Source organism: Anolis carolinensis, chromosome 4 (genome assembly GCF_035594765.1).
Source record: "Anolis carolinensis isolate JA03-04 chromosome 4, rAnoCar3.1.pri, whole genome shotgun sequence".
Taxonomy (NCBI): domain Eukaryota; kingdom Metazoa; phylum Chordata; class Lepidosauria; order Squamata; family Dactyloidae; genus Anolis; species Anolis carolinensis.
The window spans coordinates 27,661,972-27,687,405 of record NC_085844.1 but is presented as its reverse complement, the minus strand read 5'-3'; the positions used below and the strand labels follow the sequence as shown (position 1 = coordinate 27,687,405).

At 38.4% G+C, this 25,434-nt stretch overlaps 1 protein-coding gene across 3 annotated transcripts in view; it reads right to left on the bottom strand.

Annotated features, from left to right (window-relative positions):
• Positions 1-1,228: 1,228 nt before the first annotated feature.
• The window catches only part of ywhaz (tyrosine 3-monooxygenase/tryptophan 5-monooxygenase activation protein zeta), a 30,950-nt gene continuing 6,744 nt past the window's right edge, over positions 1,229-25,434 (bottom strand). For all 3 annotated transcript variants that reach the window (XM_003219460.3, XM_003219458.4, XM_003219459.4), the window contains exons 3-6: positions 7,433-7,556; positions 2,752-2,915; positions 2,567-2,662; positions 1,229-2,270 (exon numbers count right to left, since the gene is read on the bottom strand). In XM_003219460.3, the coding sequence (XP_003219508.1) occupies positions 2,211-2,270; positions 2,567-2,662; positions 2,752-2,915; positions 7,433-7,556 (444 nt within the window). In that variant the 3' untranslated portion in view covers positions 1,229-2,210. The remainder of the gene's footprint in view (positions 2,271-2,566; positions 2,663-2,751; positions 2,916-7,432; positions 7,557-25,434) is intronic.

Below are 25,434 nucleotides of genomic sequence, written 5' to 3'. Positions count from 1 at the left end.
TCCCCAAACAGTTATGGTCCTTAAAACATGGGAGGAAAGGAAAAATCAACTTTCCTTGCTGATTTACTCATGGCAGAAGAAATCTACTCCTCTCTGTTTGAAGTTCACTATTGCTGCTTTAAAGATGGAATGAATTACCATATTTCATTAAATAATAGTCACAACTGCATAATAGTCTCACCCTCATTTTTGGGTGCCAAAAATTGTCTTTTTGTTTTCTTCGCATAACAGTTACACTCCCATTTGAGGCTGATTCCCTCTTCCTTCCCCGAAGGCAAGACAGTTTAAAAATGACAAAATTGAGGTCTCTGGAGCTGCACTCTTGTGCCCTTCCTCTCTCTTCCTAGTCAAGGCAGTTTAAAAAACCTGAAATGAAGGTCTCTGGAACTCAGATTGTCCCTCTTCCCTCCTTTCTCCAAAGAACTCCATTCCAGGTTTTGTAAACTGCCTTAACTTGGAAGCAGGGAGGACGAAGGGCATAAGAGTGCAGCTACAGAGACCTCCATTTTGTCATTTTTAAATTGCCTTGTCTTTGGAGAAAGGAAGGGAAAATCTGCCGCAAATGGCTCTACTTTTTTTTAAAAACTAACAGAAACGGGGCTGTTTGTTTGCGGCTGGATTATTCCTCCTCATCCCCTTTCGAAGGTAAGGCAGGCCTACCAAGTCCATTTGAAATTTAACTTTACATTTTATGAATACTGATTTCAATCTTTCTTCTCTGTATTTTAATATATGCAATTTAATAGTATTATATCTGTGTTTTAACCATGTTGTGCACCATCTTGAGCTGTGAAGAAAGGCAGATAACAAATATTGTGTTTTCATGTTCCCCAACAGATTCCCAAGGAGTTGGTGTATGAGGTTTCCATGCATGCAAAATGTACTAATTTTCTTGCAGTAGGAGGCAGTGGTTTATCGTAAATTCAGGACATTATATTAAGCTTTATTCTAGAGCTTCAGGATACACACAAAATCTGACTTAGGGCTAAATCCAATGTTAGTCTTGCTTAAGAGCAGAACCACTGAAACAAATGGAACTAATCACAAATAATTTGAGTTCCACTCATTTCAATGGATGCAAATTTAGGCAGAATGTTAGTTTTAACATATTAGCAATGGTACTCAGATGAAGAGAAAAACAACTGACAGTGCTTGCTCCAAAACACCAAGGTATCCTGGAAAAGGTGTACAGATGTACAGGAAAGCTACAGAGAAAGTAGTTGAAAAGTCCATTCATAAAACTTTTATTCCACTTACATCAACTTAATACACATGTTCTTAACAGTTATGCTTAGATTGTTCATGAAAATTTTCAGGAGACATTAAACAAAGCTAGCCATCATCTCAAGTTATTTCCCTGTTAACTATTTTTACAGCACATGCATGTTAGGCAAAGTATCAAAAAAAATCACAAAAGCAAAACCCTAAAAAAGTTAAATACATGGGTTTGTTTTACTGCTGTGCTCGATATACAGTGTAATTATGGATATCAAGCATCTCATTTTTACTGCATCTTTACTTGTACATTTGTTCTTAGGTTGCCTAAACCATTTAAATACAAACAAATCGTGTAGCAAAAATAATGAAAGCAACAGCAGGTAACTTTACAAGTAATGGAATGTGAACCATTTATGCCCTTCCCTAGAGAAAGTTCACTGGGTTAGCAAACCACCTTAGAAACACTTTCCAGCTGCTATCAAAGATGTATACTTGGGACTGAAGGTTCCACAGATTCACATGATTGACATGTAATATCCATGGGACATGAATTTTCCTTGCTGTGTGTTCCACCTTTGAAGTACCCACGTTCACTACACCTGTGTGGCTGCAACCAATCATCCCTTTTTAACCACTGTGACAGACCAATATGCAAGCAGTTTTTTTCTTTGCTCAACATAGGAAGCTGTTTAACATTGGCTTTTGTGGGAAGCCACAAAGTACCAAGATTACTATGCCAAATGTGTAAAACTTTTATAAAAATTCCACATCCCGATATTGGCCACCTTGGATGAACAAAAATTCCCCAAATGTTAACTGGCTCTATTCCCCTAATATTAAACATAAAACCACATGGGAAATATAGAAATCCAAATAGAAGTAACATAAACCTGTCATAAATCGTAAACAAAAACTATTTGTGGGACAGCATGGATGACAAATGGTCTACTGTGTAAATTTTAGAATGAGGCAGACAAAAATTGGAAGGCTGATTAATTCTCCCCTCCTTCTCCTGCTTCAGCTTCGTCTCCTTGGGTATCTGATGTCCACAACTGTTTAAGAAAAATACAGACAGCATGTGTTACTGATTAAACTTTTAGATGTCTGAATTAGTATGCATCATGATCTCCAAGAAAACTTTTCCTTGCCTCTTGCACACTTTCAGGAGCAACACAAGGAAGTGAAGCAAATCCATGCTACATATTTCATTAAACAATTAACTTCATTTTTAAAATTTAAATGTTGGCTATCTGATAACAGCATTACAGTGTTTCTTGAAACTACACTTAGGATTGCTATTTTCTTCCAACAAACTGAATTGCCAACTAAAAGCTGTTCAAGTACTTACTGTCAAATTGTCTCTCAGTAACTGCATTATTAGTGTGCTGTCTTTGTATGACTCTTCGCTTAATGTATCAAGTTCAGCAATGGCTTCATCAAAAGCCTATGGTAAAGAAAAAAAGGGGGAGATTTGTACAGGTAAACTTATTTTAACATTGTACATTCCGTGTAATAATTAAGCTATTAACTCACAGTCTTTGCAAGGGAACAGGCTTTCTCTGGAGAATTCAGGATCTCGTAATAGAACACAGAGAAGTTTAGAGCCAATCCTAATCTGATGGGATGTGTTGGCTGCATCTCTTTTTTGCTGATTTCAAAGGCTTCCTGATATGCCTGCTGCGACTGTTCCACTATCCCTTAAAAATTAAAGAGCAAATGTGTAGTTAGAAGCTGTGTGTGGAGGATGCTGAAAACAAGTACAAAATGAAATCCTTAACATAAAGGTCATGAACTCTACATAGTTTCAGGAAGTTTCGTTTTAAAAGGTACAAGTAATATTTATCAGAAGTACACCAATTGATAGAAAAAACATTTCCCTATATCACAAAATTCTGCTAAGCAAAAGATCAATGATTTAAAAGATTACTGACATGAAATTATGTCATTTCATAATAAATATAATTAGAAATTTGATTGGTTTTGATATTTCTATAAAGGCTCAAGACAAAATTGCTTTCTAGCAGATCAGATATATTTTTCAAATTTGATTCATACAAACAGGATGAGAGATTACCTAGACCTTTGAAAAGTCTGACAATTCTATTCAATTTTCATGAGCAGCTAGAAAGTGCGCTAGTTTTTCAACTGGCTGAAGGATCAAGAAGTTTAGATTGACCTGGTTTTCCTCACAAATTCTAGGCAATACTAACATCTCCTGCAGATAGATCTTGCTTTCACAACAGACATACTTGGATCCAAAATGATTTTGATAAAAGGAAATGCATTTGAAGATAGAGGCCTTGATTCTATCTTTTAACAAGCAAGGTAATTGTTATTGATTACATGTAATGCTAAAAAGTGCAACGTTCAACTATGAAAAATATGTTCAAGTACAGAAAATAAAAATAGCTGACTATTATACTATTGAATAAGGCTTGTACAACTATCCACTGCTGCAAACAAGTGAAACACTGAACTACAATCGATTAAGAGGAATATGCATTTGAGAAACAAGGAGTACAAATAATAATCCCACTACATTGGCAACTGTTCAGTCACAATTAGAATGCCATGCCCAGCCTAGCCTACTGAGAAATGAATCTGCTCAAGTGATCGGCAGGTTTGTTAAGAGTTTGGAATAAGTATCTTCTGATTAAGTAGGCATGCCTAGCCATGTAAGAAGAGGGAGAGAAAGGAGTGCACACATTTATGAGCAGTTAGGTTAACATTTGATCCACGACAGCAGCTCTCTTATAAATGACTTTAATGTTTCAAACATATGGCAGTTATTTTTTTAACCCTCAGAACAACTGAGGCTGCAAACTGCCCAACATGCCAAAAACAAATAACAAAAATCCAAACTACAATAGAAGTGGCTAAAAGTTCACTTCTGATATTTAGAGATAGTGGGATTGGCCTTGTCCTGCTGTCAGTTTTCCTTTGCTCCTGACTGAAAATCAAACACTATTATCTACCATTTGTCATAGGTAGCAGCCTTCCCAACACCTATGCCCAAGCTGTGTTATTGCTGATAGTGGGTGGCAACCTAGTGATACCACATTGTGGGCAAGCAGATGTGCTAATTAAAAAAGCAGGAGATATTCTGGAAGATAATGACATACTTTAAGAAAAGGAAAGCGGCGTTTCTTCCTCTGATTTGAGCAAAAGAGCGATAATGGGATGGGAGCTTTTCATCTCTGGCTCTAGCCACTGCCTTGCAGTGGGCCACTATTTTAGCATTGACCTGTGTATAAGTTGACCCATTTTTTTTTTGTTTAAAGTACAACAAAATAGACTTATACACAAGTAAGCACAATATAAGTAACGGTCTGTCTGTCTTTCTGCCGCCAACCTTCACCAGCATTCAATAAATGAACAAAACATCAGCAGCTTAACAACTACTGCTGCCACCGTTTCCTCCTCTCTGCCCACTGGGTGCTTTCTCAGTGCAGACACCTTGCTATTATGAACAGATATCTTTCAGCTTGCAGCCTGAACATGGATTACTACATCAAGGAGATTGTAGCCTCTTGGCAAGACAGACATGTAGCTTTGGGAAACTGTCCACCTGCCTGTGTACTGCCTACTTCCACTATCTGCCTGGTCTGCCTCTGCAGTGATGCATGTTCCCTTGTTGTTCTAACCTATGCTCTCTATCACTCCTTTACTTTTGTCTCTGTTTGCCCTCAACTCAAAAAAGTAGTAGGAAACCATCAAGGAATTATGTTTTTGGATGGATATTGGATTTCAAAAATCCAACCAAGTAAGACTGATGCCAATGCCCAACTATAGAACACAGGATGGAATGAGGCAGGATTGCCATTACAGATAAGTCAAGTGGGACAAAGAGTCACTTTAAGGTGTCTATTTTTCCAGCAACACCACATAATTACAAATTAAGACTATAAACTATTTCTCAGATATCAGAACTCCCTAGTTTCTGTTCCTATCCTTCCGAATCTCTGCAGGTTTCTTACTTAGGACATCCCTATACTATTTTCTAAGCAATGCTCCCCAAGGAATCTAGAGACATAAGCACACTCTTTTAAGGATATCTTTCAAATGGCTATTCTAAACCCTAGTTGTTTTAATTCTCCCAGAACAGTCATATGAAAATCTCTTTCAACTATACCAAGAAACAGAAACATTATCAGCAGTCCTCTCCCTTTAAAAAAACAAAAAATTTCCAGGTACATAATACAAACTTCTGCACACACATTTGGCAGGCATAACTAAATAGGCATATAAAATAAATAAAATAACCCTGAGGGGGTACTACTATTTTAATTGGGGCTACTATTCTTTTAATTTTATCTATTTTTCACAGACAAAAGAAATTAATAGCTTTTAAATTACTAATGATAGCCCCAAATTTACATTTGCAAATTGTGACCCAAGTTGATTCTGATGGGCTTTGAACTGGCCAGAGCTGAATCTGGTAATGAATCTAAAAAGTACAGTTGCCCTTTCTCCCATATTTGTGGGAATCAGGGTGCAGGACCCACACAAAAATGGGAAAACACAAATTCAGTGGGAAGCAGTGGAGGCAAAGGGGAAACACAAAGACGTTTGCCTGGTAGCCTGCTCCACCACCACTTCCCAAATCTCCAGACCACCTTATCAATGGGCACACAAATAACCTCAGCCTGTTTTTGGGGGGGACGGGCACAAAGAATCACTGCTGTCGCCAACCCTACTGAAAACGGAGGTCACCATGAGTACAACCACTTCTGGTTTCAGGACAAAGTTGGAGGCTGTGACAATTCTTCAGGGTTTCTCTTCCTAAAACCCAAAGCTGTTGAGTGGATATGCACCTCAACAATCAGGAAGGAGATGGCAGTGGCAGTGCCGCCTGGTTGCCAGGTACAATTTAGTCCACACAATTTAGTCCACAGAGATAGGAATACAGGCATAGCCATGGTGTAGAAGGCTGTGACTCAGTCTATATTCCTATCTCTATGGACTATGGAATCAAAGTGTAGAGCTGCTTCCATCCTGAAAAGTGGGAGAAGATGGCTGCAGTGGAGCAGATATTAAACTTGCCAATTATGGAATCTACAGTGAATGAGGAGGGTTGATTGTACTTTAAAAGTGTCAAACTTAGCACCTAAATATTTACACCTTCAGTTGACATTACCGAGACAAACCCAAATACTGAAATTAAATATTATGAATTACTTCCATTAGTTCCCCCTCCCCAACAAAACATCAAATTTAATTTGAAAATACATTAAGCAAGACAGTATTGATAAACTTTAAGTAATGATGATGATAATGATGATGTTAATGTTTTATTTATATCCCACCCCCTCTCCCCAAAGGAACTCCCCAAAAGCACTACTTAGCCCATTTCCAAATATGTATCGAAGCCTTCACTACTCTTTTTTGACGAATTAAGTCAGGAGATGCAAAGTCAATCAATGCAGTTGATCACAGAATAGAAAGTTTAAAAATCAAGATTAAGAGGCAGAGAAGTGATGCAATAGTACTCCCTAAAGCAGCAATGCAGGGAAATAGCAATGAAGATAGCATGGAAGGGGAGACAATATCTCAAGTAGGTCTGCTCTGTGTTTCCTATTAACTTCTCCTAAAACGAGTATGTATATATTTTTCCTTCTTCTTCCAATAGCAAAATTAAAACTCTTAGTACTTATGAAAAAATACTAAGAGTTTCAATTTTGCCAGCATAGCACTTTTCAAAATTAGTGTTAACTTTAGAGAGCATTTGTTTGAGTATACAAAGGATATGCTTGGATACAGAGTTTGCATTAAGTCACGAACATTGTAATACCTTAGTAACAGAGTCTTAAACAATATATTCTGAGACACTGTTCCTTAAATCAGAGTGTTCCAAATATTTCATGTTGCCAACACAATGTTTAGACCTGGATCATTTTGCAACACAGTAATTCAGTTTTACTGACAAATCGGAGGTTTAAACTAACCCCTTATAAGAGATACGGACACATAGATTAATTGTGATAATGAAATGTATGGGGACACAACATATCTCATGAAAAACTTACAAAGTACCAGATTTCTTCATGTGTCAATATGAAAATCAAATATTTTAGATCAGTGTCCTTAAAGCAAATATTCAGCAACACTACTGGTATAACTCAAACCATGTTTTCTGAACTAATCCATAAAAGTATTGAGGTCTACACAAGTTCACTTGCAGTATGATAGATATCAAGAAACCAACACACTGTACCTTTCTTGTCATCACCAGCAGCAACTTCAGCCAAATAACGGTAGTAGTCACCTTTCATTTTCAAATAGAAAACTTTGCTTTCTGCTTGTGAGGCATTAGGAATCAAGAACTTTTCCAACAGAGACTGTAATTGAGAACAAAGAAAAGTCAGCAAGCTATTGCAGACATTGACAATACTTGGAATTTCACACATATGTGAACTTGTAATAGATTAAGACCTTTATTTTCCAGCAAGCTCTTGGAAACAGATTTTAACAGAAATTACTTTCATGGTACTGTTTTTAAACTGCTTTAAAGCGAGATTGCAATTGGGTTATATTCTGTAGTTATTTAATACCGTCTCAATATTGTTCATGTATATTTCTAACTATGTCTTATTTTATTTTTGTCTTTTTGTAAGTTGCCTTGAGTCCCAACTTGGAAGAAAAGATTTAAGTAAAGTGATGGATGGATGTAATCCTTAAAAGTCCTTTATGCTCCACAAAAATATTTTTTTAACTCTGGAATAGATACATCTACAGTAACAAAAAAGAGTAAAGACTTACAACGCAAGTATACAACAATTGCAACAATTTCTACATCATACAAGCTTCTATGACCATACATATCTATATAAAGCTTTCTTGCCTTAAAATTAAAGAACAAGATACATGAAAATACCGTGAAGTTTCCCTTCTTGGTCATCCAGAGACAATTCTTATTTTCCTTGAGTAACAAGACAGTAGCAATTTACACGCTTGATGACACAGATACTTTGCTAGGCCATCTACTCCCCACTCTACATACAAAATAAATGTGTCCATTCACATTTTATTTTATGTTATGGGAGTAAAGACAGCTATACTCATCCCAGTCTAGAAGCCTGATCCTATGCTGTGTCTAGCTGCTCTGGTGTCAGCACCTATGTACAGAAGAGAATCAAATCCCCCGAATGTGGTTCCATCTGCTTTTTAAAGCCCTGGAAAACAAGAGCTTACTACAGGGTTCAGTAGTTCAGTGTTGGGCTGGTGCTAGAACATGTCTGCACCAATAAGCTCCAGGCTGTGATGTAAGGCACTGCCCTGCCATTGAAAATAACATTACACAAGGCATTTAGTGATTCTAGCTTCTTAAAACTCAAATGTATCTTCAAAATAATTCTCATCATCGCTGCTACTTTTATTTTAGTTGTTTCAATTGCTCTTTTACCTTGTTAATAGAATTTATTAATGTTCTTACCAGTTCTACAAAATGTCTGTACATTCTCTAAAATTTAAAAATATTTTAAATTTTCCAGTTTAAGGAACTCTATTCCCACTGGAGTATAACTTATCTCAAATCAAGTTATTCAAACTTAGATCTTATTCAGTTGTAGCTAGATGAAATGCTAAGCATGGGGAATATATGTTCCCCCAATTTTGATGAAATGTCATCAACATTATCTGCTATTATTGGCTATGTTGACTAAGTCTAATAGGCAATACAATTGAACCAGACACCCCTCATAACTGATATAACAGATTAAATATTATTTCAAGTATTGTTTCAATATTGCCTACGTGCAACATTAATGTCCTAATTCAGACCTTCTCAAGACAACTTATTTGAAGGATGGGAATTTCTTTTTCTGACATGGCAGAGACCGGTTTCATATTTGTGCCCACAAGATACAATTGTTTCTTTGCCTGGAACTTCACTACAGACTGGCAGGCAAGAAAAAATGCAGAGTAGCATCAATCCACAGGTAACCATTTTGGTCTACTTTTTCGTTTAAAACAATATATGCTGCCTGTTGTTTTTAACAGCTGATACTTTTTGAAAGTGGTGATCTCAAAAGAAAAACCTTTCAGCTATCTCATATGGAAAAACCAATCACTGTAATCTTGTATACATTTAAAATGTATGTATGCTATTTTATCTTTTGTTTTAAAATGTTAATTGTTTTGTAAGTCACTTTGGGAGAAATATGGCATACAAATGTAGCAAATGCAAAGCAACACTAACTGCTTTCAATGCACGCTGTTTAAATACATTGTGCTGCATTTTTATATCAAATCCAATTGTCAGTAATCAAAGCTGTGTGGTAAAAACTGTACAGCCGGCCTTCAACTTTTGTGGATTATTCTTCTGCAGATTTGATAATTGGGTAGTGTTTCATTATCTGGACGGAGGCCAAAAGGGGTCACTAGACAGAGAACAGTCCATTTTAGAGGGAGACAGGTTTCCTGTTTCCTCCCCACTCATGTCACAGTTGTAGGAAAAGCCCTTTGTTTATGACATGAGAAGGGGGAGTGGAATAACCAGAAAAAAATGGGGAAAATGGTTTTCTACCTTCAACTCCCCCCCCCCCCCCCGGTAAAATGGAATATTTTTGTTTAGCACTCCCCTTTGGCCTCCACACAGATAATGGAACAGTACTGATTATTTGTGACACTGTAGCTGTCGGGCTGCTAGTCTATAAGTGTTCCTTGTTGTATCTCCTAGAACACCACTACAAAAATCTCCTGCAATGTTGTCATCCTTCTCCCCCTCCCCCTTTTCCTCTAAGTCTCCTTTCCTATTTCATTCCTGGGCTCAAACTTTTCCTACTTTAACACGGCAACTGTCTCTGCCTTACTCCCAGGCTCCCTCTGTAGTCCCACCCCCTTAACGTGATGCTTCCACTTCTCACCCACCTACCACCTCCTCTGATTTGGATCTGGGCACAGAGTTCTTGCTCACTTTCTGGCCAGAGAAGCATGGAAGGAAACACATGAGAGAGTCGAGATGCCCAGAGCGCATCCCAGGTGGCAATTAATGGGTCACAATGACTTGTCTAGATTTCTTTTGAAGACATAATACCCCCACTCTCAAAGCTGGCCTTCCAAACCAAACTTATGGCCTTTCTGCTGTAACCTGAGCACCCCTGCCTCTACAGATACCTCCTTTTGCAGCCCAGGAACAGAGGAGAATTCAGAGTTCCTGGATCAGGGGAGTATCATGTGGGAGTTATGGCAAAAGGACACAGAGTCCAGCACTCATCTAAGCTTGGAAGGAAGAAGAAATTCGTATGGAAGGGAAAAAGAAGGATCGAGAGGTTCAGCAGCATTTTTTTGGTGTTGGGGGGGGTCACAAAAAAGTCCCACCTGCCTGGGAGATGAGATTACAGAGAATTAATCAGGACTATTCCTGCCAAATCAGGACTGTTGATGGTATGCACGCTCATTGAGTGGGCTGAATTTCTCAGTGGGGCATAGAAACTAAACTGGCTTAATCCAGATCTCCAGCCACTAAACTGCACTACTTCATGTCTGAGGCAGCTCTCACTGGGATAGTTTAAGCCATAAATGTGTCCATGAGACATCAGCTTATACTGACCCATCACCAGTAGCCTCAGGCACGAACTCCCCCCTTTTATGTAGGATGTCTTTGCTGGGCTGATGTTCCACTGCCCTTCCCCATATCCAGGAGAGAAATGAGGCCACTTTGGAAATGCTGGCCAAGGGGTGGGCACAGAAATCTAGCAATAAGTGTCTTAGCAGTAAAAGGGAAACCTGCTGCCAAGCTTTCCTTTTTCCTCTTTTCACTTTTCTTTTCTTCTAATCAAAACCAAAACCCTTTTGAATCACAAAAGGGGGTGCTGGTGGAGACAGGTGCAGCCAGGGGAGGGACAAGGGTGTCTCATATCATCATCATCATACAAAAAAAAATCCCAGGAGGCAGTTACATCCCAGCAGCCACCACCTGCCGCCGCCACCACCAGAGCTCCTCTCCCTATGTGTGCATTCCCTTCTGTGCCTCTGGCCAGCAAATGAGTGATGTCACATATGGGAAGTCGCAACAATGTGTAAATGCTGATCCTAGCAACAAAGCAGGGAGGAAGAACATGGCTGAGAAGTGCAATGGGGAGGGGGAGGAGGGTGGGGAGACAGGGGGCGTTGGATTTGTTGTGGCGCCAAAGTAGGAAAGGAAGATATGACCTGGAAAAGATGATGAAGAGAAAGAGGAGGGAGAGAAGGAACATGACATCGTAGAAGATTTTTACAGCAGAGTCATTGTCCTAGGAAGATGTGTGGCAGAGGCAACCTTGGATCAAGGTGGATTTTTTTTCAGCAGCAGATCCTGTGGGATACATGTCAACAGAGGGGCTTAAAAATAATTCTTTTTTCCTTAAGTACCCAGAAATGAATACACCATGTGTACATATGTGCCTTCAGGTCGCCTATCAACTTATAGCAACCCCATTATTTTCATAGGATTTCTTGGGCAAGGAGTACTCAAGAGGTAGTTATGCTCAGCATAAAAATGCAATTCTGTTTCTGGTTTTCTGCAGGATTGTTAAAAAAAAAATCCACTTCCAGACTAGTAACCTTAGAGTACACTATTTGTCAAAAAATAACAAGGCAGAATTAAGACTAGTCAACTTATAAAAAGTTTCAACTTTTTTCCAAACGGGGAGCAGGTTTTTTTTTTTTTTAAGTAACAGACATTATCTGTTTTTGATTACATGGACTTCTGATATCTGATCTATTAAGAGGCAATTTTTAAAGAATGTAACAAACAATACATTTGGGTTTGTAGTAGTAAAAGATAAGACAAGACAAAAGGGGGATGGGTGAGAAAGAGATTACATACACCTGGCCACCAGTATCTGTTGGCTACATCAGCAACAGCAGCTCCATATGCCTTTTTCAAGTTCGAGGTAAAGGTGGGAAATGTATGGCCTTAGAGCTGTTTAGATTCTACATCCCACTGGCTGATGAGAACTGAAGTCCAGCTGTACCTGAAGGGCCACACATTATCCACCCTTAGTTATAGAATCAGGAATTATGAAGCTGTAATGTAGCCTGATGAGCTTCTAGACAGGTGGATCAGCACCAACTACTAGTGGACAGCACTCAATTGCTGCCAACAGAAATGCTAGATTCACTTTTGGCTTTCGGCTTATTCCTGAAAGAGTTAAACTTAAGGTCAGAACTGTATGTTTGGAATACAGGAATAAAGAAGGCATGGAACAGCAACAATAGCATAGACAGAAAGAGGAGGCGTGTCAGTGCCAAACCTATCTGTGCTTGCCACTTTTCCAGTTATCTATTCACATTGAGCCATCCCACCTGACAATATATCTTGTCAATACGCAATACCAGTCAGGGTGAAGGATTAGAGAGAAAAGTGATATACAGGAGGAATTTTTAATATGCCTTGACCTGCATATTTGGAATCCCACTTGCCATCATGTGTAACATCTTGCTCCACTTACAATATTATGGATCAAAGTAAATACATACAGTAGAGTCTCACTTATCCAACCCTCGCTTATCCAACATTCTGGATTATTCGACGCATTTTTGTAGTCAATGTTTTCAATATATCGTGATATTTTGGTGCTAAATCCATAAATACAGTAATTACTACATAGCATTACTGCATATTGAACTACTTTTTCTGCCAAATTTGTTGTCTAACATGATGTTTTGGTGCTTCATTTGTAAAATCATAACCGAATTTGATGTTTAATAGGCTTTTCCTTAATGCCTCCTTATTATCCAACATATTCGCTTATCCAACATTCTGCCGGCCCGTTTATGTTGGATAAGTGAGACTCTACTGTATACCCTTCTAAGGGATGCCTTTTCAAGAACATGAAACCATGAACTTGTTCGTTGAATTCTATCCATTTTATTTCTAATAGCAATTAAAAGGTATCTCTATAGTACTGTGTAACCAAGAAATATGAAACACAAAGCTAAGAAATTCTCTGAATTTTATATTCTTCAAAACCAGTGAGGTAGCTCTCACTGTAATATGTTAAAATGCATTTGAGTGCAAAATAAGATTTTCTTTTGATATTAGTGTAGAATAAAAAAATGTACTTTTATCTCGATAAGCAATAACTCAGTAATGCTAGAGAGAGAAAAACAGATGCTGTCATCCATTTTGTTTAAGTATTATATGTTCATGTGGGCCTTAGAAAAGTGAGTCATTCTGCCTTTGACAAAGTGGTACATCATCTTCTATACTATAGATTCTATAGCATAATAGAGGGCTGTAGGAAGTCACCTTCTAACCTCCACCCAACTTGCAAGCATTCTTGGAATTCTTAAGCAGCTAGGATTTATTTTTGTCCACTACCTTGAGCTATTACTCTAACCTTTTGTGGTGTTTCAATTAAAGTAAGCTGTTAGTTCAGTTCATTCATGACCAACTACACACCCCAAATACCTTCTCATTATAACCTGAATCTGCTGCCACTAGTGTTTTTAATTCATGGCATCCCAGCGTATCTTCAAACACTAGCCCAGATTCCAAAAAGAAAGAATACAGAGACAAACCAAAAAAAGTGTCTCCCAATAAGAAAGGGCATTAAGTGTTATAAATTTAGAGAACAATGTTATGCTTTTGACTTTCAGTGGTTTGATTACTGTATTTAAAAACTGACTCTAAACTCTACAAATACAGCAGTTTAGCAACTTCAATTATTTTACAAGTCTAGAGCTTTTGTTTTTAGATGCAAACGGGGCAGATGTTACGGGAGAACAAACTTGTCCAATACAATGTTGTGGTGATCTGTTAGGAGGAAAGAAGGACTTGGTTTTTGAACATTCAGTTTCTACTGCGTGGATTCTACCAATGTAACAACTGAAATTACCTAAGGACTTCACTAACTATATTACTGTTTGCCCTACAGCATTAATGATAAAGTGAGATGTTTCACTTGTTACAAAAAGATCCTATGCTGTACAACCAATACAGCAAAAAGTTCTTCAAAGGCAAATTTCTAACACCCAAACAACTGTGATAATTTATTACAATATTTTTTTAAAGTTTACATATTTTCAATTATTTATATACTGAAAAGTGTCCCAATTGATGATGATGATAATAATAATAATAATAATACTTTAATTATAACTAGTCCTATCTCCCTGAGGGGACTCAGAGCGGTTTCCAGCAAAAGTAACGAAGTGGCAAACATTCAATGCCGAAAACAAATGACAAATCAAAACAGTGGATAAAACGATCTCAATATAAAATTATAAAACTGAACAGAAAAAACGTAAATATAACACATTGGATTAAAAAGGTTTTAAAAGCTAAAATGGTTTACAACTTTCAGCAGGCGGAATTAAGTGCCCAATACCCAGGCAAGGATATTTATAGAGATGTACTAGCCCTCCTCCTCTCTGTAAGATAAGGTGCAGAAGTAAGTTTTTAAAAGCTTTTCAAAGGAAAGGAAAGAGGGGGCCATTTTCAGTTCTTTTGGGAGGAAGTTCTAGAGGTGGGGAACAATCACAGAGAAGGCCCCCTTTCATGTTCTCACTAACTGCACTTAAGACGGGAGTGGGACCAAGAGCAGGGCCTCCTCCATAGATCACAGTGCTCGTGCTGGTTTGTATACTGAGATGCGCTTTTTCAAATAGTCCAGGCTTGAACCATTTAGGGCTTTATAGGCAATAACCAGCACTTTGTATTTAGCCCGGAAGCAGATCGGCAGCCAGTGGAGTTGCTGTAACATGGAAGTTGTCTGCTCCCTGTACGGCACTCCAGTTAGTAATCTGGCTGTCGATCTCTGAACAAGTTGTAGCTTCCAAACTATCTTCAAAGCAATCCTACCTAGAGAGCATTGCAGTAGTCCAGACGGGATGAAACTAAAGTGTGGACTACCATGGCCACCACTGACACTTGGGGTTCCAGGGTCAGCAATGAGTCCAGGATCACCCCCAGACTGCAAACCTGTGTCTTTCAGGGGAATCTGATCCCATCCAACACAGGATGCAACCCCACACCCTGATCCACCTTATGACTGATGAGGAGTACCTCTGCTTTGTCTGGATTTATTTTCAACTTGTTAGCCCTCATCCAGTCCATTACTAATGCCAGGCACTGGTTTAGGGGCAGGATAGCATCCTTGACTTTCAGTGGAAAGGAGAAATAGAGTTGGGTATCGTCTGCATAAATTTGACACCAAACTCCAAAACTCCGCATGATCTCTCCCAGCGGTTTCATGTAAACATTAAACAGCATGGAGGACCGAATTGAATCCTGAGAGACCCCACAGGCCACCGGCCAGGGAGTCAAACGGGTGTTCCCCAGCACCATCTGAGTACGGTCCTCCAGGAAAGACAGGTACTGTAAAACAGTACCTCCCAATCTCATCCCGAAGAGACGACCCAGAAGGATACCATGGTTGATGATATCGAAAGTTGGTGAGAGGTCCAGAAGAACTAGTAGGGACACATTCCCACTGTCTAGTTCTCTTCGTAGAACATCCACCAAGGCCATCTCTCAATTGAGTTCTTTTGTAGGAGAGAAGCCTAGCTATATGCAAAGAAATCAAGAATTGGAGAAGTACTACATTCCTCATGATCCAAGTACAATGGGACTTCAATATCCAGGAACCTTCCCACCCTGATACCGAAAAACATGCATGCTCAAGCCCCTTTTTAAAATGATGTAGGGAAGTGGCAGAAGTGGCTGTTGCCCATCAGTACTATCCTGAAGGCAGAAGTGGGAAGTTAGTGTGTTTCCCACTGTAGATTCAAACGTGCATTAGGTACATTTGAATATGCAGTGGGATGAATCCACAGATTGTACGCGCATGGATACAATAGGTCCACTGTACAGAAAAATCTTAAATGAGGTGCCAAAATCATGATTCCTTCCTTATTACCACAAAAAAACCCCAAAACTCCCCCCAAAAAACAGTCTTTTAAATTTTGGAATGAGCCTCTGACACTCTCCAGGCACATATTGATTCATTCTAACCTTCAGCACAATTACAACTCTTCACTCCCTCTATTACAGTGGTTCCCAACCTTTGGTCCTTTAGCTGTTTTGGACTTCAGGTTCCAGAACACTGAGCCAGTTTGGCCAACTGTCAAGAATTCTGAGAGCTGAAGTCTCAAACAGCAAGAGGACCAAAGGCTGGGATTCTGACTTCAGGCCTGGCTATGGGACAGAAACAGCCTTAATCACTGTGTGGGTGAACTATACTAGAAGCTTGTCTGAGATACGTCTCTATTGGTTCTGTTGGACCTCTTGGCAGCACAATATGCTTTTGGCTTCTATGGGATCTAGGGACATTGTTTTGCAGTGATTCTAGTCTTTTAGAATAATTGTTCCCAGGCAATACTGTAGGACTGCTGTTCAGTTTCCTGCTCATGAGCCTGTGGAGATACATAGGGCTCAGTACTGTTCTTTTTACTTTTCAATATCTACTACATGAAGCCACTAGGAAATCACCTGGAGCTTTGGGGTCAGGCACCTTCACTATGTTAATTTTGTATATCTTTTACAATGGATTCCAAGCAGGTTCAGGAAGTCTTGAGTCACTGCCTCGTGCAGTGAAGGACTTGATGTTGGTAAATAAATGGAAGCTCAATTCATATAAGAGGGAACTTATGTTAGTCAATAGAAAGTCTTGGGATTACAGCTGTTGTGACCAGAAGTGCTTTCAATTAGTGTCCCAGATATTTCCTTTATTAGGGAAAGTTAATTACCTCCCTATTAGACAACTTAATGCACTCTATATGGAATAGCCCTTGAAAAGAGTTCAGAAGCTATAATTAATGCAAAATCCAGCAACCAACTGTTGTTGGGTCTACATTTTATAGACCATATAGCACTGATCTTACAAAAACTGTAAATACTTCCAATTTGTTTCCAAGCTCAATTAAAGATGCTGGATTTGACCTACGAAACCCTATAAAGCTTAAGACCAAGATATCTGAAAGACCATCTCCTTGAAGGCCCTGTTTCGTATCCCCTCACTTCGCAATGATTAGCACAACTTTCTTTATAACTGTTCCTAGAATGTGGAATTCCTTCCCAAGAGAATTCTGTGTCGTGCTGATGCATTTGTGTTTTCGGCAAGCAAGTTAAAACGGTTACTTTATATGGTCTTTGATTCTTAAAACCACAAGTGCCTACTCTGGCTGTTTTACATGATTTAGATAAATTTTAGTTCAGTTTTTTTATTCATGCACTTAAATCTTTTTAGCCATTGTACTTTACTTTGGGAACCCTATGCATGAAAGAAGATATCTAAATATTTCAAATAAAGAAATAAATTCACTCTGCTCAAGCATGAATTTGAGTAGGAGACTGTGCAGCTGTTGTGGTGGGCCTCTCAGGTACTGAGCATTTTCAGGCTCAAAGTAATGTCACAATTATGGCACAAATTTGGCAGAAAGGCCAAATCTTACCTAGGTAACAAGATTAGCTGTAGTTTCTGCATCTCTAAAGTGTTTTCCTCAGTAATATGTTGAATACTTCAACTCATAGTGGCCATTACATAAATTGTAATAATATCTTACAGAGAATATACTGAATTGTGGGTGGAGGGAGAAGAATGAATTATTTTTAGTGCAAAGGTATCCTAACGCAAGAGGTCAGCTGTCACTCTGACATGATGCATAGAAGTTGGAAACAGGTGATTATACTGGAGTCCACAACAGTGCCTTCCTGCTGAAAACTGAAAATCACATTTAATCTAGAACAAATGTTTGAGAAAACTGTACAGTTACATTACTTTACTGAGAATAAAATTATGGTCTTTATAGCTTGCATATTAATTAAGAGATTTACTGTTGGGACTCAAAATAGTAACAATAGCACAAGACTCACAAGAGGCTTCAGGAGGCATTTACAGAAGCTGCAGGCCTAAGAAGACATACAGTTCTGGTATCTGCCCATTGGAATCAACCCAGAAACACTGGCACACCTTAAATATAAATGCACCATTATTCATTCTATATGCAGGAGACAGCACACAATCGAAAAATATCAGGATAAAGCACGCACAAATTAAAAATTATCCTGTATACAATAACACGAACTCACTTTCTTCCCTTTTAGACTAAAAGACTGTCAAAGAATAAAGTCTGGTCTCAACTTATGCCAAGCTTTATGATGCTATAAACTTGGGCAAGGTCTAGAAATTTTAAGTGGACTGTCAAATAACATCAAATGTCTAGCCCAGGGGTCCCCAAACTAAGGCCCGGGGGCCAGATGCGGCCCCCCAAGGTCATTTACCTGGCCCCTGCCCTCAGTTTTATAACATAATATTTTATATCATTTTTAATAATATAATGTATTGTATATACATATAATATTGATAATAATATTATAATGTTATACAATATAATACTAATAATAATACCAAATAATATATTAATTATACGTTATATATTACATATATTACAGTATATTGGTATAGTTCAATATAGTAATATATACTGCTAATATTGTGCTATACTAATAATATAATATATTGTATGTACATACAGCTCCTCTGAGTCTCCTTCGGGGTGAGAACGGCAGGATATAAATTTAATAAATAAATGTAGTAAATGAATAAATAAATAATTTTAGACTTAGGCTCGCCCAAAGTCTGAAATGACTTGAAGGCACAACAACAACAATCCTAATTAACCTGACTATCTCATTGGCCAGAAGCAGGCCCACACTTCCCATTGAAATCCTGATAGGTTTATGTTGGTTACAACTGTTTTCATTTTTAAATATTGTATTGTTCTTTCATTGTTGTTGTTGTTTTGCACTACAAATAAGACACGTGCAGTGTGCACAGGAATTTGTTCGTTGTTTTTTTTCACAAATGATAATTCGGCCCCTCCACAGTCTGAAGGATTGTGGACCGGCCCTCTGCTTTAAAAGTTTGAGGACCCCTGGTCTAGCCTTTGCTCCAACCTTAGAAAAGACTGTATGAGAGCAGACACTTTCTGCTATTTTTTTTAACTGATTAATATAACTATCCCTCCAGTGAGCATTACAAACGTATTTTTGAATTTATGAAATTGGGGGTGCTTGCATTTCAAAAAATTTAATTGTGTTCAATGGTGGAATAGCAAGATGGAATTTAAATTCAGCAAAATTCCAAAATCTATATTGAGGCTATTCACCTATGCAGAAAATGCAAAGGAAATTTTTGAGATCTCCAAATTTCTTCATCAAGCAAAAAGATGAAGAAAAGGAAAGGGAATATTAAGACAGAATCATATGATTCCATCTTAAGTGATACAAGGAGAGCAACTTTAAATGGATTATATTTTAATATGTGTCATCCATTTTCAAGTTACACTTAGGATGGTGATTTATCTAGAACTGGAGAAAAATCTAAGTAACTGTTAATTTTATATTTTTGAAAAACAGGATAATTATCCATCACATGTTTGTCCATTTAAACTATGCTAGGTGTGACTTGTAACCCATGACACTTACAAAAGTCCAGTCCATGTCAGCATCTTATCCTGCAGCCAATCCCAAGATTTCAACCATAGAGGCATTACTACTTCAATGTCCCTGCTTTCTTTCATTTCCCATATGCATTTTGTGTGAGAAACCTTGAGATCCTGAAAGCTTGCACATGGTTTGCTCCTTAAAAAAGCATTACTTTACTTTGGAGCCTCAAATCCTTATGGATTAGTATGTTTTGTTTGCAATGTAGGAAATTACATTAGTGTGGTATCCAATGCCAGAGAGAAAAACATCAGAAGAGAAAGCACGATGAACAACTTTGTAGCCCTATTAATTTTCTATTTGAATGCAAACTTTCATTAACTCCAGAATATATTACTACTCTCAAAACTGTAATGAAATCAATTGTTTTTTTAAATACCAACTTGGGGGGGGGACGGACGGACGTCCCAGTTAGCTATTTAATTTAATTAGTCTCCATTTTATTTTCTATTTCTATTAGTTTTCTGGAATATGTTCTAGTGCAGGGCGGTATAAAAATTCCTTAGTCATGGAAGTGGCTTTATGAAACTGGCTTAAAATTTCCAGATTTAATAAAAAATACATTAAGGTTAACATTTTAAACATTTTATCTTTTGCTCTTCAACACAATATTGAATTTAAGTTTACTGTGCTTTGTAAAAGTATAGTAAACATAAATGCAGCCTCATGAGTATGCACTTTCTCAAGTAAGTTGCAACTATTTAATTTCTGAATCAGAGGATGGACACTGACTTTTGATCTTTATTTCATAGGGTCTTCTTAAGAATATAAAGATGAGTTTACCAGTTCCTTCCTTCCTCCATAAGACAGCTTTCAGCACCTGGTTTTTATTGGTGGTATCCCACCTAAATACTATCCAGGACTAATCTTGCTCAGTTTAGATCAGTCAGGATCTGGTGCCTTTGGGGTATTTAGCCCCTCCACCATCCAACAACTGCATATACTAAAATGCATTATTCCAGTGAATGAGTCACTCAACTTTCTGTGCTGCATTCTGGCTTTTGTTCTCACAATATGACCGTGAAGCCTATGGCAGGGACATAGAACCTCTTCTTATTAACTGAAATTCTCAAAACTGTACTCTTCAAGTAATATTTTAATGCTTTTCCTTTTATGAAAATACAGCATTTCACAAGTGGCTTTAATGTCTCAATAGATATAACAACATAAAAGGAGAAAAAATGTGATCTGACTAAAGGTTTTAGATCTCACTACAAATATTATTTAACTGTAAACTGAGTGTTTCAATATCTAGCACTCATTAGGATGCAAGTTTTTTAGGAATTACATAACTGAAAGTGACTTAAATCAATTTAAATCTATCCACATCTTATTAGGATTTAATAATTTCACCAACTTGTTTTATCAACCCCAACAACTTTAAGAATTTAAAAAAGAAAATCTAAATTTTACAGTTGTGCTAGGGGATATCAATGCATGGATGAACACACAACCGTGGCAACCAAGACAAAATTTGTAGACACTTAAGGCCTCTGTTCAATCCCTTTAGAAGAAGTTTATGACTGCTACCTAGAACCAGGGATGCTTCCAGACTACAAAAGTTGATACTGAAGGAAAAAATTGAAAAGATACACATACACACACACAAAAGAACTACATATAGATGTCACCAAATAGGAACCTCACTTTTCAATAAAATTCTAATCATGAGATAGGGAAAATGGCCAATAAAAGCCTTGTTTGAAAGCATCCCAAGTCTTCTATTCAATGTACAGGAGTTCATGCTAGCTCCTGATCTTTCAGTCTGCCTTGAAAGGAGGTCAAAGATAATCACCTGCTCCATTCCCCTGCTCTTAACCTTTAAAGCTGTGGAAAGAGAACACAGACTTATTTTTTATGATAGCCAGCTTGGAGTTAGACAGGGAGACAAATCTTGTACACTGCTGCACTGAGCCCTATAAGCCTCAGTTCAATTGTGAGGGTGACCCCTATCTACCCACTTCCAAGCTAAGCTAAAGAAGAAAACTTGGTAATCTATCACAGTTTCCAGGAAAAATACACTTAGGGGAAATAAGAGTTCTCTGAACTGGTAATTGCATACAAAACCAAGACATTCAATTGAAACAATTTGCACAACTGCAATGTCTGAGTTGCTGAATCATGCCTATATGATGGATTCTAGAGTTCCATGAGCTGAGTGCCACTCATAAAAGGGATTTTTCCTATCTCTCACTTTGCATGGCCACCCTGCAACTCCACCCGATGAGAGATCCCTTTGGGGTGGTATCACATGAAAATAAAAAGCTACAGCTAGAGGAAGTATCTTCTACTAATGTAAATGCAGAAACATTTTTTCTTACATATAAGGGAGATTTATTGCTTTTATGAAAACATGCTTCAACCTGGTACATAGAGGAAGCAAAATTTGGCACAAAGAACAGCTTTGAGATACAAAATATAGTGTTCCCTCACTACTTCGTGGTTCACTTTTCACGGATTCGCTGTTTCAGTTTTTCAATAAACTCTAAAAGACTATTATAAATAATAAAAAATGACGATTTATAGCCTAAGGAAGGAAGGAAGGTGAAGCCGAAGGGAGAGAAAAGGAGCCCAAGCGGCAACAAGAGGAGGAGGAGATTTATCAACACACGATTGGTTGATAAAGACTTAAAATAGTGTATAACTACTAAAATAATGTATAAATATTAAAATAAATATAATGTCCCTACTTTGCGGATTTTCACTTATTGTGGGTGGTCCTGGAACCTAACCCAAGAGATAAGTGAGGGAACACTGTATTGCTCAACTATTTAAAGCAGTTATTTTCAACCTGGGGTCCCCAGATGTTTTTGGCGTACAACTCCCAGAAATCCCAGCCAGTTTACCAGCTGTTAGGATTTCTGGGAGTTGAAGGCCAAAAACATCTGGGGATGCCAGGTTGAGAACCATTGATTTAAAGCTTTTGAAGCTCAGAAGTCTAGATGAAAAGCCACATGAAAATCATATTAAAACATCTCTGGACTTTTTTGATTTTGTGTGTGCGTGTCAAACAAAACTCACTATGGACAGGCTTCATGAACATAATGTGATGTCTTAAGAGTATCCATGTTCACTTCCGCATGAAATCATTCATTTTCATGGGTGAAAATAATATGCTGCTCTCAGGACAAGCTGCAGGGATGGGAATTCTCTTATCCTACCCTAAATCTCAAAAACTTGTTCCCCTATATGAAGTGAAAATAATTCCCTTTTTTTTCAGGAGGCTAAGGAAGGATACGGTAATATATTTGGCACACCCGCCTGGCCCAATGAGACTCTCTGCAGCACACTCAGTGATTAAACGCTGTTTGATTTAAGTGAACTCAAAGTCCGGTGAAAATAACTGTGTGGATGTGTGTGTGCGCGTGCGCACAATAATGAATTTCCCAGGTTTTCCCTCCTGAAATTAATGGACTTTTAGAGTATGCCTTTATTTTAAAGCCAATTCTGGGTCATCTGGTTCACACTGTAAATTCAAGAATTCAGGAACCAGAAAAAAACAACACAAAGGCTATAATCTAGATTTAGGTTTTCATTACAACTCTGTCCTTGAATATATCAGGCTCACTTAAACAGCTTACAAACACTCATTTGCACACATTACTGGAATGGAGGCATGGTCTGTTGTCACTGTGTGCCTGCGTGTTGTTTCCAATTCATGTCGAGCCTAAGGCAAATCTATAATGGGATTTTCTTGGCAAGATTTGTTCAGAAGTTGTTTGCCCTTGCCTTCATCTGAGGCTGTGACGTGCCCAAGGTCATCCAGAGGCTTTCCATGATTAAAATGGAGATTCGAAACGTGACCATTAGAGTCATAGTGCACCACTCAAACCACTGACTCTTGCAAGCATTGTCCCTCCTTCTTTAAATAGTGGACTAGCCAATCTCCATCAAAAAGCTCCTGATATGCAGGATAAATAGAAGTTAATCAATATTTTAATTATATAAGAATTTTTTGTCCAGCTATACCAGGTATGGGCAAACCCAGGCCCAGGGGGTGGAACCCTTGGGCTCTTTTCTCAAGCCCTCCTCTCTCTAACCATCCTATCCTTCCTTCCTTATCCCTTTCCTTCCTCCTTCCCTCCCTACCTTCCTTACCTCCATCTTTCTCCCTCCCTCTTTCTCCTTCCTCCCCCTTTCTTTCTTTCCTTCCTTTCTTCTCCCTTCCCTCCCTCCCCACCCTTCCTTCCATCCTTCTCTTCCTCCCTTTCTTCCCTCCTACCCTCTTTCCTCCCTCCTTCCCTCACTCTCTTGCCTCTTTCATCCTTCCTTCCTTCCCTTCCACCTCTTCATCCTCCCCCCTTCCCCCCTTTGTCCTTCCTTCCCTTTTGTCTTCCCTTCCATCTCTCTTTCCTCCCTCCTTCCCTGCCTCCCTCTCTCCCTCCATTCCCTTCCACTTTCCTTCCATCCTTCTCTTCCTCCCATCTCTTTTTCCTTCCTCCTGGGGGATGTTTAGCTGGGAGAATAAACGGTTGAGAGGGAACATGAGGACCATGTTTCCAGATTTAAAAGGGTGTCCCGTTGAGGAGAAAGGGGACTTTTTGCTGCCCTAGAGACAAGGGCACTAGGGAGCAATGGGTTCAAATAGAAGGGAAAGTGATTTGACTGAAAAGATGAGGAAGAACTGAGAGTAAGAGCTGTTCGAGAGTGCCTGCACTGTCTCTGGAGGCTTTTCCGCAGAGGCTGTCAATATGGGGTGTAATGGATATGCATTTTATCTCCCATCTACCAACTCATCCTGACCAAGGCCAACCCTTTTGGGATCCGAACATTTCCCATCTTTCCTTCACTTTCTGTCTCCGAAAGTGAAGAGGAAGGCGAGGAAAGGCAGGGAGGGAACTTGGGGAGAACCCCCCTGCCTCCCAGCCCACTCACCCCACTCTGGCCCACCATGCGGCCCTCAAGTTAGAAAGTGTGCCAAAGCCTGAACTATACTATGCTACTACAGAAATCTGGAAATAAAATATTGTTTAATTATGCAGGTTTGGTTGAAAGGGCATAATAAACAATAATTATGAATACTATTTCATTTTTTGTTTTAAATCTAAGATCAACAAACATCTGATGGAAACTGAAATGAAGCAGATTCATAAATGAATGAATGGAAAAGGAGGAACTCTGAGTATACTCAGTATTGAATATTGACAGTTAGTAGAACTTCATTAGTGAACTGCTTTATTTGAAACACTCTGGCAGAAAAAACTGGCTGAATACATCACAGAACTAATTTAATATTAGAATAACAGTGCAAGATAATCCTGGATATATACCCTGTTTCCCCGAAAATAAGACATTCCCAGAAAATTAGACCTAGCAGAGGTTTTGCTGAATTGCTAAATATAAGGCCTCCTCCGAAAGTAAGACCTAGCAAAGTTTTTGTTTGGAAGCATGCCCGCCAAACAGAACACCAGAGCATGCAGGATTGGTAAATGTACATACCATAGATAGTTGTACATGGAAATAATGGTAGTAACAAGAAATTCTTGATAAGATTCACAGTTTGTCTGGTTATGCTGGTTTATGATGACAACTACTGTACAGTATATAATAAATGTTCATTTTTTGTTCAACAATAAATGTGAATTCTTCTTCATGGAAAAATAAGACATCCCCTGAAAATAAGACCTAGAGCATCTTTGGGAGCAAAAATTAATATAAGACAGTGTCTTATTTTCGGGGAAACACGGTAGCACTGGCCTGATCTGATAAACTGAAAGAACTTGTGGTAAATCTCATATATCATTATTCAGTCAATTTTGAGACTTCGTGATTTTTATTTATTTGTT